Source organism: Stylophora pistillata, chromosome 9 (genome assembly GCF_964205215.1).
Source record: "Stylophora pistillata chromosome 9, jaStyPist1.2, whole genome shotgun sequence".
NCBI lineage: Eukaryota > Metazoa > Cnidaria > Anthozoa > Scleractinia > Pocilloporidae > Stylophora > Stylophora pistillata.
The window spans coordinates 12734454-12749380 of NC_142527.1; the positions used below are offsets into that span (position 1 = coordinate 12734454).

General features: G+C 39.2%; 2 protein-coding genes and 1 long non-coding RNA gene across 5 annotated transcripts; 2 read left to right on the forward strand and 1 right to left on the reverse strand.

The window, feature by feature from the left end:
- Positions 1–3659: 3659 nt before the first annotated feature.
- On the forward strand, positions 3660–6341 carry LOC148723374 (uncharacterized). 2 transcript variants are annotated; one of them, XR_015991334.1, is made up of 3 exons: positions 3660–3902; positions 3998–4061; positions 4898–6341. It is a non-coding gene; the product is annotated as an uncharacterized LOC148723374 (long non-coding RNA). The 2 variants fall into 2 exon arrangements; XR_015991333.1 differs by having other exon boundaries at positions 3660–4061.
- On the reverse strand, positions 6002–8210 carry LOC148723375 (uncharacterized). Its single transcript, XM_088732065.1, has 2 exons — positions 7469–8210; positions 6002–7177 (listed from the first exon to the last, which is right to left on the reverse strand). Exons 1-2 carry the CDS (start codon positions 8130–8132, stop codon positions 6762–6764), a joined length of 1080 nt encoding a protein of 359 aa, XP_088588191.1. The 5' UTR covers positions 8133–8210; the 3' UTR covers positions 6002–6761.
- Positions 8211–8296: 86 nt separating this feature from the next.
- Positions 8297–13798, forward strand: LOC148723376 (uncharacterized). Of its 2 annotated transcripts, XM_088732058.1 has the most exons (3): positions 8297–8511; positions 9067–11390; positions 11877–13798. In XM_088732058.1, the coding sequence occupies exons 1-3, from the start codon at positions 8427–8429 to the stop codon at positions 13218–13220; spliced, it is 3753 nt and encodes a 1250-aa protein (XP_088588184.1). In that variant the 5' UTR covers positions 8297–8426; the 3' UTR covers positions 13221–13798. The 2 variants fall into 2 exon arrangements, with proteins under 2 accessions (XP_088588184.1, XP_022806639.2); XM_022950904.2 differs by having other exon boundaries at positions 9067–13798.
- The last annotated feature ends 1129 nt before the right edge of the window (positions 13799–14927 follow it).

Sequence of the window (14927 nt, forward strand, 5' to 3'; positions counted from 1 at the left end):
CATAAATGAAAGTTATGGTATTTAATGCTATGGTCCTTAAATGAATTTTAGTTGCTTGAGGTGACCCCCCTCAGTTCCCTTAACTGTTTGAGTGGCTTAAACATTCAACATATCAACTTATATTTTTATCTTGTTTCCTTCTCGTCCTTATACCTTTTCTCTACTTTTAGTAACATTCCTAAATTTTTTTCCAATATTGCTTAACGAACTTATCATTTGTGCACTTCAGTTGTAAACTAGACGCATAGCTACGTTAACTTGGGCTTTCAATATTGCACATCTGGAGTTATCTTTAAGGGGCTGCCAGATTGCCATTGTCACGCAATTTTGTCATTACCAGTCATGAATAAGTCTACTGTTTATTTTTGTCTGTTTGAGTGTAATCAATGTTGTCATGCTACTAGACAACAATCAAAATACTATATTACCATATAGGAGTAGGTTCCTACAGATCACAAAGGCTGAAATTCAAGGACTTTTTCAATGACTTTGAAGGCCAAGTTTTAGAAAATTGAAGAACCACTTTTGGAAAGGTTTGCAAAGGCAATTTTAAAATTATTTCTTAGCTTTTCCAAGAAAGTACTGTAATTTTCAACTTGAAAAAGTATTCCAAAAATCAAGCTCTAGTCCTCAAATTCAAGTACTTTCAAGGCCTTAAATTTTTTATTTTTAAATGCAAGCATCTTCAAGGACCTTCAAGGTTTTATGAACCCTGTGTAGGTAATGTACTTGCCTTTGACTGCAAGGAGAAGGGAATTTTTTATCCATTATTGGTACCGAGTCACAGTTTGTTGCCAAATGTTCACTCAAGGAGAGTTGTCAGAAATCAGTAGATTGAAGCAATATTACTGTTCAATATTTCATATTGTTTTTAGTAGAAAAATCTCTGAATATTGCTGATGGCCACAAGAGAAGCAGTGCTATTTACAGTTTTAGTATATTCAATTAGAGGAATTTGATTTTCATTTAATACCAAGAGGGAATATACATATTTTGACCTTTTCGTGGGTTTAAAAATACATCATACAAAAACTGAAAACCACATCAAAAACCCTGCGCATTCACTATTATTTCTTATAAGATTTTCAAGAATTGATTTTCTGTCAAGTGAATCAGACAATATTCCTTCACTGTAATCACTTTTAGGATATAAACTTACTTCAGTTCCACAAACATCAACAGTTTTATGGCAAATCATCTGATGGTAAATACTTGTTTAAAGATGAATTTTCATATAATCTTTTGCCATACTGAATAACATTAGACTAGGTGTTTGAATTCCAATAACTACACGATTTTATCATGGAGTAGCAGAGTGAATAGACAGCCACAGCACAACTCACATTTAACTTTCTGGTTTCACAGGCATGACTCTGAAAAGGGGAACTATTTTGAACATTATTAATTTTAACCCCTTTCAACTTAAATATAACATTGTTATGCATACTCTGAAAATAATGTACTAAGCTATTCAGTGATGTTACTTCAAGCAGCATAAATGTACCTTGAGGATGGCTTCTACAATAAATGTCCCTTGCATGAGAATCGAATATTTTCAAGCCCACATTACCTTTACAATAGATAGCAACTGCAGTACATCCTATTGTTAAGACAAAATTATTGAAATTTTCCGATATGTGATTGAAAAGCCCTATCTAGGAAGGTACAGTACTGATATCCTTCTATTGTAGCGTCTTGATGAACAGTACCAGTGTAGTTCTCAATGTATCAAAGTTCAGTCGGTCTCGAACACATTTCAAAGTGTGGGTAATTCTGTCTGCATTAAAAATGATTGTCTGGTTAACTGAGACAAACTTGAATTCAATTGATTTCCAATATTCATTATTGACACGAGATCATTAACAGAATTGATTCCTTGTTTGTTATTGCAAATCAAAGAGCATAAACTCCTTGCAACACATTGTTGTCTTGAATTTTGTCCAAATACCAACTCATTAGCTTGGCTATATGGTGCTTTATTGTTTTGCTAGGGTCAATGTACATTGGTGTAGGACCAGGGTTTTTGTCTATAACTGAACTCAGTTGAAATTTACAATAGTTTGATGCATGTGTCTGACTCTTATAAAGATACATGGGTCTATTACAAGAAAACATTGATAAATACCAACTCGCTCTATTCTTCAAATTAATTATCCTTTGATATACCCTCACAGAACAATTCAACAAATACTTCTTCTCATGGTGTGTAACTTTATTTAACCTTACCGTCTTCGTATTAAGCTTACAAACATTCGTTGTAACTCTTCTAACCTTCACATAACGACGTAGCCAAGAGGAGTTTGGTATGCTTGGACAAATACCCTCATAACCAAATTCCTTCAGTTTTCTGCCCTTTCTTCTGAGACGTTTCAGAGTAGCTTCTGGTATTCTATTGGGTTCTCGATCACGTCTAAATACACGGTTGTGTTTACATGTAAACATAATATGGGATAGCTCGTTTGATATAGCAGGTTTCACTTGATATTTAACAAGTATTCGCCAAAGGCGAGGTGAATATCATCGAATAATCCCTGAGACGAAGTCGACAATATTCACAGAGCCTGAGGCGAATAATTGTTTTAGTATAATTTCTGAGCTGAACAAGAGAAATTTCATAAATCATAACATTTTAGTAACATTTATTAACATTTTATTTTAACATTTTATATAACTCGCGTGGAGCGGTTTATATAGCGTCATATAGGGAACCGCTCGACCAATCAGATTGCTGGAAACTCTTTGCTCAGCTCTGAAATTCTCGATAGAAGGTTCACTTACAAAGTATCGCTCGTAAATTGATCTCTCGTAAAGTTCGCGGACCGACCCGTTCCCAATACGCTCCACAAGTTTTAGTATGGGTCTACCGCGAACAGTGTGTGACTTTTTATCTGTACTGAACGTAACAGCCATCGAATTTCTTTCGCGTACATCAAGCAAGGAAATGTCCACGAAACATTGCTTCGAAGGAACGCTTTTCATTCAACTAATTTATTCTTGTTTTTCTCGTTGCCATGTTCCCACCAATAACGTAGCTCCATCTTCTGCCTTTAAAAGCACACACAACCCATAATTCCTCTTTTCGCTCCGACGAAGGGCTAACACTCGAAACGTCAGCCTTTGTAATCGTTACGGTGGCCAATTTACCATTTCAACTTTGTCGATATATTCAAATTATTTCGTTACTCCCACCGACGCAGCCCCAAACCGTTTCTTTCGAAACTACCAGCTTTTGTTGCTTCGAACCATCTGCGCTCTGGGGTTCATTCTACGCATGCGCCTACACTTCACACATGCGCTGTAGTGAAACTCAGTGAAACTGCGTTCTGTGACGGAACACAAAAAAAAAAAAAAAACAAGCCGAATTTATGCCTCGGGCGTTTCCTTCGGAAAGTCCGAGTAATAATTTTAAGACTTACGTGTGATATCTTCGTTCTCGTGCAACTTAAGCGGCCGGATGGGAGTAATCCCGAGGAGGACGCAACGGACATTTCGACAACCTTGGCGGAAGTCACCTGACTCTAACAACGACTTCCGCTAATGTCGTTCAGTCACAACAACTACCGGCGGAAACTGTTCTTTTCAGTACGACTCTCACCCGGACGATCATACCACACGATAAAATCTACGCGAGTCATGTCATGTAAAAAACAATTGATTGATTGTATTAATTTTGTGACTTGACAGAGACAGGTCGTATAAGATACACATTGTCTTACAATCATATTCCGAGAAACTAGGGACCTTAAGCATCGACGACGTTGGAAGTCACGGACGTTCGCCGGAAGTGAATTATCAGCTGTCGTTAGCTGTTGCTATGGATACACCGTCCGTCCTTGATGAAAGGTCACGTCGACATCGCAGGATCTCTTAGTTTGACGTCCTGGAGAAAACGCAGAATACAGGTGGATTTGAGATTAAAACTGCCGTACTTCGAAGATGATTTGATGTCATTCACTCCGATAACCACATTACATTTTCTCGGCTGTTGTACTTGTAGTCATGTCAAGCTTGCAAGTTCCCTGCGAAGGAGGAAATTACGCTGGTCCAAGCAGATCCTCGAGGTTAGTTGTCATGCAGCTTAATTTTTTTTTGGACGAAAGTCTCTGAGGTCTTACAAGTAACTTAGCATAATGCATACTTTGAGAAAACAAATTCTTAGCCTTAGGCCAAAGTTAACTTCGCCACAACAAGTAAATGTGAAAATTCGTCCGTTAGTTTTATGCAACAAACAGTCGGCAGTTCCTATTTTGTTTATCTTTTTTGTCCAGCCCGGCTCAAAAAGCGACATCTAGCTATACGAATGTACACCCTTTTTTCTATAGTAGTCTTTGTTAAACGAATATCTGAGGTTTGTAGAAGAATATAGGTAGCCGTGATACCGCCCAAACTGGTTCGAATTTAAAATGTGTTGCATCTAATAAACTTAATCTTACTCGTAAAGCATATTATTTAAGCTTAAGTAATAGAGCACTTTTTTCCGTGTTTACATAGCCTCATCTAAACACGAGGTTGGTTGGGAGAATTCAAGACAGTTAGCAACTGCAGCGGTTATATACAGGCCATGCCATTTGTTGGCTGACTAGTAGAATACATATTACTTTACTGACGTACTACTATCCTCTGTATAGAGCATTTAAATTAGCCTAAACTCGCGTGGAAAGGAAGGATTTTCAGCTTGGGAATGAAAATTTTAAATTTTACCAAAATTAGAGAGCACGCTCGAAAACTGCAAGTAATGTTTAATTGGGGGACTTAATTTACATATCCTACAGAGAAGTTTAACACTGCATTTTTTAATCACATCAGATCAACTGGGCATGATGTTCATGTAAGCTAACGGGATACTTGTATAAGTTGTCTTTTAAAGGCTGAAATGTCATGCATTGTTTTAAAACAGTGGTAAAATGGAATGGAGTGAAGAGAAAGACATTGTCCTGTGCCACGAAGTCTTGCAGGCTGAGCCATACAGGGCTAAAGAGAAGACTGTGAGCAGGGCACAGGCATGGGAGAAAATTGCCAACATTCTCAACAAAAGAGCAGAGTTTAAAGTTAATAAGAGGTCTGTAAGAGATCATTATATGGTCTTGGTGGAAAAATTTAAAAAAAGACTTCACAAGAATTAAAAGCCAGTGACATCAGTCCTGAGCCAACCAAGCTAGACAGGCTACTTGAAGAAATCATAGAGAGAGCTGAGGCCTGTGATCAGTCAAGAGATGAGGAGGATGACAAAGCAAGAGAGAAAACACAGAAAGAGCAAGCTAAGGATATCAGGCTCAAAGCCATGGAGTCATTGAGCGAAACGATCACTTTCAGATGGGGATGGTGAAAATCAAAACAAGGCCAAAAAGAGGCGATCCAATGGAACTGAAATGGTGGCCTATTTGAGGGAGCGGGCAACTGTAGAGAATAGACTAAAAGAAAGAGATATAGAAATAAGATCTGTGCAGTTGGAGAAAGAGGCTAAGAGGCAACAATTGCTTGACAAGCAGCATAACAGCCTGATGCAACTGCTGTTACAACAGCAGCAGCAACAACAACAACAACAACAGTTCCAGCAACAACAACAGCAGCAGTTGCTACAAATGTAAACCTACATGGCTCGACAGCAACAACAGCAGTACAAGATGCTTATGGCAATATTAGAGAAGAAAAATTGAAATAAGCACCCTGCCCCCTTCCCTGGCCCAGAAAAGAACATTAATACTTGCTTTCAATTAAGCTTGTGAAAATATTTATAGTGAACTCAGAAGGGTCCCTCTTGAATAAGCACCCTACTGTTTTAACCCAACATTGGAATAAGTACCCTGGGCACCACTTATTTGAAGATTTACAATATTGTTGGATATCTTTCGAGCTACTCTTTTAAAACATTTTTTTTAACTATGATTGTATTGGCCCCAACTAAAGCAACAGGCCGGTACATATTAACTTCATTGATCAAAAAAATCACTATCTACTTCAGTTGGAGTCTGTTAGTGTGACTAAATTGACTGCTTACATATTTTTTATGCTTAACATATCTTTTATTGTTGTGATGTCTTCGTGCTTTTTGTATTACATTTCATATAATTTGTTGATGACACAATTTATTCATACCAGCATATACATTATAATTACTTATCCTCAAAAGGTATATTACTGCTGAGAAATTAATGCCATGTATAGAACTTTAGAATTTACATGACTTGCTATAATATCAAACTGGGTACATTACTTTGAAATAAAATTTTGATTAAAAACTCTATAAACTTTGCCATACCGTGAAAATGAGCATTTAAACACAGGCCCTTATTTTTATTTTGGTACAGAAGATTAAGTGATTAAACAACCACAGTCCCACAGTTATCATGTTATTTTTAAAACTTGTAAGTACATAAAAAGCAAATTGATATTAGTTTTTTATGTAACTGTCCTGTTATTGGCAATCTATTTTGTCAAAGCAGCTGTGGATCCACATGAGCTACTTTGACAATTTTATGATGAAATTCATGATCAATTACAGGATAGAGGCATTTAAAATTGAGGTCAATTTGCTAATTCACCCATTCTTTGGAGTAAGTGTGAACCCCCACACATGTAAGAACAATGATCTATACACACTCCCTTGATTCCGTTTTTACTCTTCAAAAGGGTGTCAAGCCCCTTCCAGAACAAAGTGAGGAAAAAGGCTTGGTACCCTTTTCGGGGAGAAAAGCAGACTCAAGGGTGTGTTACAGACCATTGTTCTTATATGTGTGTCATCAAACAATCTGGTTATAATTTCAGGCAAAATATTCTTCAAGAGAGGGTGGCTCAATGTCAAAGAATGTAGCAGTGGTGTTTCCATACATGCATGTTAATGCATTTTGTAATAATGCACTAACCACATAGTGTTTGCCAACAGCACTTAACCCGATTTTAAGATTTTTCTTGAAATCAAGGAATTTAAATGATGCCACAATGTCACCAAAAATCCACTCCACAGATGTTCGCACAGTGCTCGTGGACCTATTGAATTGCTCCATGGGAGTAGTGAGTGGAGCTTCTCTAAATGGTTGCTGTAGGTGGAGCCGCAGTGGATATGCTAGGTCGCCATAAATGCACATGGCCTCGCCAGTGACAGGACTGAATGCATTTCTCTCCAAATCGTCCAGTAGCCCAGAGTCTTTAAGCATTGCTGCATCATGTTTTTTACCTTCTGTATGAGTTTAAAACAACAAAATGGCTCAATCAGTCAATCAATCAATCAATCTATCTATCTTCTCCATCAATCAAAGATTTAACACATACATTTAATTTGAACCCCTGTTAAGGGGATACTTAATTACTGGCTGCTAGTAAAAGTTAATCAGACTAGTGTAATTCAAGCGTGCATAAGACTCCTAGTATTTACTGTACTACAATAGCCAGCAAGATCGCAAGCACTATTCGCAGTTTGGCATGCAGTCTTGTAGCAGTACGATAAAAATGATGATAATTTTTCACGTACCTACGGGTCCGTACAGGTGAGCAATGAGTCCATTTGGTAATGACACTGACTGGAATTTTAAAGCATGTACACGCTTGTGGCCATTGTAAACTATTTTTTGGTCTTGGCCTGGCCTACAAATAGGCCGCACTGTGCCATCGACAAATCCAAAGCAGTTGGACAGTGCTGCCCCTTTGTCAGCTATGGCATCAGTGTACACTCGCAGTTTGTCTCTGCTGAGGAGTTGGTCATTCCACTCTGTGATCTTGGCGTGATGATGGTCGAAAATCCACTTCTCAAAACGTGTCGTGATCATGCTTATCTCTGGCACTGCCCGTCCAAATCTGTGGATCATGTCACTCAAACGACATGGGTATGCTAATCGTTTTAGCAACATGCACAGTCCCTCTATGCGGTTGGCCTTAGTTCGTTGGTGGGAGCACAGACTCGCAAGCAATCCAAGGGCATCAGCAAGTCTGAGAGTGTCCATTTTTCTTACTCGAAACTCATGAAAGCACTCTGTTTCATCCATAGAGTCGAGATCAAAACGATCGTAGTCGGCGTGAGGAAATGATGGATTTTTGGAGAAACTAGCGTCATACAACAATAAAAATTCTTCTTCCGAAATAAAATGATGACTCCATACTAAAGAGAGCATTTCTCGAGCTTCCTTTAAACTAAACATGGTCAAGATCGAGACCACACAAAGGATGTGTTTACACTTTCACGGTCGACCGACTACGTCTGTGAGTTAGCGTAATTGTTTTGCTTCACGCAATCATGTCACGAACTCCGGTGGCGACAACGTCGTTCCCAGGTTCCCCCTCCTGCAAACAATCGAACGTCCGTGACACCCAAAGTCATCGATGCTTAAGGTCCCTATTACAGAGTTTGGGCACTACACACAGGTCCGATCAAACAGAACAGCCACTAGAGACCGATACCTTGGTCAAAGTAGTGATGCAATTGGTTTGTGATTATGAGGACTCTGAAAACTTTATCGATGCGTCCATTTAGTCACATTTTCAACCGAATTATTTTGATCCTGTGCATTCTCGATATTGGTAAGTTAAGTCAAGACCAGAACGTTTAACAATTAATCGTCTCCATTAAATGAATATCCTTCGATCATGGATTACATACTGCAACAGGAACAGGAAAGTAAAAGAAGAAAAACACAATCACTGTGCAGTGTAATTTAGCCTGCGGTCAACTTGCATGGCCTGACTCTCAGTTTCTGAAACGCCTTACTGTCATTTGAGCACTGAATCATGATTCTGGCTAACTATATTAAAAAATCTAGTCATGTTCTATATACTTTTTTTCCTAATGCCGTAAGTAGGTAGCCTGCGTCGCAGACAGTCTAAACCGCCGGTATACCGGGGATTGTGTGACACGTCCGCCTGCAACGCAGGTTGTAAGTAGGGCGCAGTGGTTCTTTTACAGCATATCTGCCCCGTTGAAAAGCGGATGGATGGATCAAATGCGTAGTGTCACACAAGTGTTGTCAAACAAGCGTTGGGTGACAAAACCAGAAAATTAAATGAAATGCAAAGCAGCCGTGTATGGGTTTTGAAGGTATTTTTAGTGATTGTAATCGTTTGCCCTTCTTTTCTTAGGGACTGTTTTCAGTAAAGAAATTTATGTCTCTCGCTGTCATGGTAACAGCCAGCCTTCTTGTGGTGGAACAATGAAGACAGCATGTAAATTGATTGCTCTTGGTATTGCACATGCGCAGTGGAACGACACTATTTCTATAGATGGCACTGAGACATCACGTGATCCATACCCATGCTTACCGACAACGTCACAGCCGGATGGAATTTACGTTAACAAAAGTTTATCCTTGAGACGATTCGGCAAAGCCAAGGTATTCATTAAATGTTCATCTTTGAGGCGAATTATTTTAGATGGCAGTAACACATCAGACACCGTAACTATTTACCTGGATGGACTCACATTTATTGATAGCTGTATTGCTGTTCGGATGAGCACGCTCAATGTCGTAAATTGCAATTTTATAGATGCTACATCTCTCTCAAACGCAGCAGCCGTTGTTGATTTTAAGACGTTCGATGGGAACCATTCTCTGCTAATAGCCAAATCTGTTTTTAGCAACAATTCTCTTCCTTGTATCAGTGTCGTTGGGAATAACCTCAAAATAGAAGTTTATGATACAGTGTTTACTGGAAATAACGCATCGGAAAGTAAAGTGAGAATGGTGGATGTGGCCGTGTTCATGATTTCGGTAATACGTATGATGAGGTATCCCTCGTCTATGACATTTAACAACGTCTCTTTCATAAGAAACTTTGCGCTCAACGGAGGATGTTTGCATGTCAAAAATGCCGATAATGTGAACGGAAGTGCGAGGTATTTCAACCGAAACAGAGCAAACTATAAGGACTTGGGCCATATTTTGCAAGCGCATCCTAAGGATCACAACTCTTTTCATTCAACGTTGGAATACATTTCCGTGTCTGTGAGTGAAGGAATGTTTCTTCATAATTTTGGGGGAGCAATCATTGTTGGCGGGAATTTAGGCCTCGTTGACATTTCTGTCGTAAATTGTGACTTTATCAATAATAGTTCTCCGCTAAGTGGAGGAGCCATGCTGGTTGAGAGTAGCCGTGAATTTCGCTTACAGATTAAAGACTGCAAATTTGTACAAAATAGCGCCAGAAATGAGGGCTCAGCGATATACATCCTAGCGGTTGATTTTAAAGTAGCTAAAGGTTTTCTCCTAGTCGAAAATGTTTCGTTTCAAAGAAACATACTTCGACAACCTAATTTTATCGAGGATGTTCCTTTGGGTGGTACTCTAACAATTTGCGTAGAGTCAGCTTACCTTCAAGTAAACTTAGTTAATGTTTCCTTTTGGCATAATAAGGTTGACATGGGAAGTTCAACGTTACACTTGGATGCTCGAAATTCAGATGTAACGATTGTCGATTGTAATTTCCATGGAAACTCACAGGATGAGCGTTTCCCGTGCGGCTGGACGACCATTTTAATTTTCTCCATTCAACTAAAGTTCACCCTGAACAGAACGAGCTTTTCCGAAAATATTGGAAGTCTTACAGCTGATAATAACACATTGGCAGGACAGCCGGTAAATTTCTTCGTGGGCGCAAGTTACGTAGCAAATATAACCATAAGTGGCTTGTTGTACAGAAACAATAGTGGAGGAGGAATGCTCTTTAAACTGGGCTCAAATGATGTAAGTAGCTCGACATTTTCCCTTGGGCAATCGATCTTTGAAAGCAACAAATTTTTCTCCATGGAGATTAGGGCGTCTACAGGTGCCCAACTGGTAATAAGACAAGTAAATTTCACGGCAAACAAGTTTGAAAGTTCTGTCCTCCAAAGCTTGGCATTGTTGTTCTTCTATATTCAAAATCAGGGAAGTAAGGTAAAGATTGAGGAGGCAACCTTTAAATACAATAGTATACAGGGTAGGATCTTACTGTTTCGATTACCACCCGACCAGAAAGATCCACTTTCATGTAAAATTCCAAGATGGATCTACAGAAACTACATCCAACTCTTTAACGCTACTTTTGACGGAAATAGCGCCGATACCTCGGTTGTGCGTTTAGAAAACGGCCACAATAACCTCAGCAACTATCAATTTGTAGACAATTTAGCCATATACACTCTTTTTGCTTCAGAAGGGTCCACCAGTCTTGAGTTGGTCGACACATCTTTTGATCAGACGAAGAATTGGCAAAATGGACTGGCAGTCCATATAGCAGTTATGGTTCCTTCCTTTACAGGATTCATTTACTGGGCAAGTTCAGGACCAATCCAACTAAGTAACACTACTCTCTCGGTTGAGTCCTCTCAGGACATCGATGCTTATTTTATGGTCACGGGAGCAAGTGAAGCAAAGATTGATGATACATCGGTCATTCAGTGTCCAGTTGGAACTTTGAGAAAAAAGGTAAATCTCGCTCATTCTCATTTTGTTTCAAACGAAGCTTGCCCGAATGGCTTATATAACACCATGTCAGAGTCCTTTATTTTAAGCTGCAAACAATGTTCTCCAGGTTTTTACAGTGTAGAGCCTTTTGCCACTAAGTGTCGACCGTGCCCATTCGGTGCAAACTGTACAACTGATATCGCTGCAAAACCCACCTTTTGGGGATTCCCTTTGTTGTCAGATCATGGCACTGTCGGCTTCCAGGGTTGTCCGACAGGTTACTGTTGTCCCTATCTAAATGTCAGCTGTCCCTATGACAACCAGGGTTATCTGCTATCAGGCTGTTCTGGAAACCGTACTGGGTTTCTCTGTGGACAATGTAAGACTGGTTACACAGAAACTCTTTTCTCTCCACAATGCACAACCAATGATGAGTGTGAAGACCACTGGTTCTGGTCTGTCGTCCTTTTCTACAGCTTAACATTTGCTTTCCTTCTTGTTTGGAAGTATCCGGTCATGTGTTTCATTCAACGGATCTTGCCATGGAAAATAACGACACACAAAAGAGACGCTTCACCTTCTTCTCCAAACGGTGGTGGATACATCAAGGTAGTCTTCTATTTTTACCAGGTGGCTAACTTAGTATTCATGTCGGAAGCCTTTGAGATTCATTTGGAGGACAACTATTTATTGACTCCTATACTTGGTTGGTTCGACTTTAAAGCTATCTCTTCGAGTAAAACACTGATCTGTCCAATTCGCGGACTTACAGTCGCTTCGAAGATTTTCTTGGAGGCCTCTCAAGTCCTCGCTGTGCTGGTCGGTGTCCTGGTCATTTTCCTTTTTCATGGAACAGTTAGGAAAATAAACAAACAATCTCCGATTTTTCCTCCCTCTGGTCAGTATCTAAGTGCCACAACAGAATGTCTTCTTCTTGGCTATTCAGCACTAGCAAAGGGAGCACTTAAAGCATTGAACTGCGTTGAAATACAGTCAACGATACGCTTTTTTTATGATGGAAATGTCCAGTGCTGGTGTTGGTGGCAGAAACTTTGCGGTGTGTTTTTGCTTGTTTTCATCATGCCATTCGTTTTCGTCTTGTACCTTGGATCTCGTTTGCTTAATAGTAAAATTATTTCCCCAGGGCAGTTTGTATGTGGTTGCACCTTTCCTTTGCCTTTCGCTGTTATGTGGGTTGTCAAATACAGGAGGATTTTCAAAGATTCAGGAGCCATAGTTAGTAGCAACGAAGAGACACCTTTGCGTCATTCAGACTCGTGTAACAGCGCTGAACAGTCTTCCCCTTTCGGCGAATCTCTCGACCAGAGTCAAGCACATTCGTGTAATTTGGTAGAAGATGTTGTTTATGGCCCTTTCAGAAAATCCCACGAAGACCGAGGTGCTGGAGCAGTGTACTGGGAAAGCGTTTTAATCGCTCGACGTTTGGTTATGATCTGCCTTCACACTTTCATTGTTTTTCCTTTCATTAGGATTTTTTGTTTAAGTGTCACTTGCGCTGCTATTCTTGCCTACCATCTTTGGAAAAAGCCATTCCAGGACTCACGAGTTAATCATGCTGAAACAGCATCATTGGCGGCTCTTCTTCTATTGGCGATCATAAACATGGCTGATGTAGCACTTGGTATCAATGACGAGGTTCTTTCGGCGCAGGAACAGATTTGTATGACTGTGCTACATATCGTTGAAATCATTATCTTGGGAACAGTTCCCCTGGCATTTGCTCTTCTTATTGTAGTCTCCGTCCTGTGGCGGCTGTTTGAATTTATCTTTAAGTCTTTGGCAGGATGCTGTAAATCAAGTGCAGATTATATCAGAAACAGAAATGCATAGTTCTTTTTCGTAAAAGGTGGTTTATAATTATCTGAGGAGTTTTCATAACCTCCTTATTTCTGAACAAGAGCTTGTTTGATTATTTCTAGAAGTTATCGTTGATACTGCAAACGCAATCTACTGTAGCAAGTACTTTTCAGCAAAGGGCACCATTTATAATTTGGCTTTGACTCAATCTGGAGAAATTCAGTCAAGGACCATTCGAACGTTGACTATCAGTCAAAATCCGCAAAATCATCATACGATTAGTATACAGTTCTTAACGAATTTAAGGTTAATCAAGCGACTATTTTAGTGAGGAACTGAGTTATCTTTTCCTCGCAGGGTGTGGCACTCTTGATAAATATGAGGGCATGGCGTGTTTTCACAGTTTGCATACCTTTCCATTTCTGGTCACGTCTTGTTTGATATTGGAGACTGGAGACCACGAAGCAGACTGCAGATGCAAACAAGGAACAACCTTTACTCAGAAACGCTCACTCTACAATCATAAATTGCACCGTTATTTTGAAAAATGTAAAAATGCAATCCCTTAGTTCAATTATTAAATAAAATAAAAAGTGAACGAAATAACCAAAGATGTCAAGAACGTTTAACAACGTCAAAATAGCAGCAAGTTTTATTGCTACTTACTGAGGATTGTCCTAATGGCTTGGATTTCCCACTGCAAGAAGACTGACTTTGTTCCCGTAAATCGTTTTGATAAAAAATTTACTAGCTCTTGGCTCTCTCTGTCCTTCAATTTCCCTTCAAACCTATTTTTTTTTATTCATCCCCTCTACCCATGTGCAAACTGAAGGCTCTGGCTTGGTGTACGGTCATTTTTGTTCTAATTAAAATCCAAGTAGATAAATCAGAACCCATATCACACCTACAAAGCCCGGAGATGTCTGGACCTTTTTTCCAATTTTAATTGGCATCAGAAGCGCATGGTTTAAAATAGCTTTACAGATGACAATGACGGCAAATCGGTTCGTGTTAAGTGATAGTCTTTTTTACTGTAATACTCTGGGTAACTTCTTTATTTAATCTTAAACGGGTTCTGCCTAGACAGTCGATCACAGAGGTAAAACTAGTTCTAGGTGTCTTCTGCACCTCTTACCAGAGAAAAAGAAAAGAGGATAACTCGTCCAGTAAGCTCTTGAATTTTTATGAAAATTGGATGAGTCGTGTTTGGAGAGTAAAATGCCTGATGCGTCATTGTGAAGACTCGACTAGCACCCACTGATTAATGATGTACTTCCAAATTTAACTTTCAATCAATTTCATAAGCTCTCCAGCCATAATTTTCAAGAAAATTTGATATACTACTCGTGCAATCTCGATTATTATCGTGAAGTTTTGTACCTGGGTGCCGTTTGAGTCATTTTCGGATGAAGTGAAAGGCTAGCAGGATCAAGGAAAGTACAGTTGAAAACCGCAGAAAATCCCAATTTCCTTTGCCTAAGTCAATTGTATCCAATTTTAAATTCATCGGGTTTCGTTGTTTGGATGATAAATTCTATTTATTGCTTGTCTCCGATCCGAAACGTTTTTAAAAAAACCTTATCGTAAGATTAACGGTCACTTTCCAAAAGAAATGTTGTAATGAGGCTTTGGAAAGGTTTGCAAAGCTTTGCTTAACTGTATGAAATTTATTACCAATGAACGGCTGCATATACTGGTGTTCTTCTCACGAGAAATGTGTTTTTGAATTGATGTTGAAAA

Excerpts from the sequence above, each read along its gene's own strand:
- LOC148723375 (XM_088732065.1), bottom strand. The coding sequence starts at position 8,132 with ATGTTTAGTTTAAAGGAAGCTCGAGAAATGCTCTCTTTAGTATGGAGT. Across the intron at positions 7,178-7,468 it reads TCACCTGTACGGACCCGTAG|AAGGTAAAAAACATGATGCA; the intron begins GTACGTGAAAAA and ends AAACTCATACAG.
- LOC148723376 (XM_022950904.2), top strand. The coding sequence starts at position 8,427 with ATGAGGACTCTGAAAACTTTATCGATGCGTCCATTTAGTCACATTTTC. Across the intron at positions 8,512-9,066 it reads CCTGTGCATTCTCGATATTG|GGACTGTTTTCAGTAAAGAA; the intron begins GTAAGTTAAGTC and ends TTCTTTTCTTAG.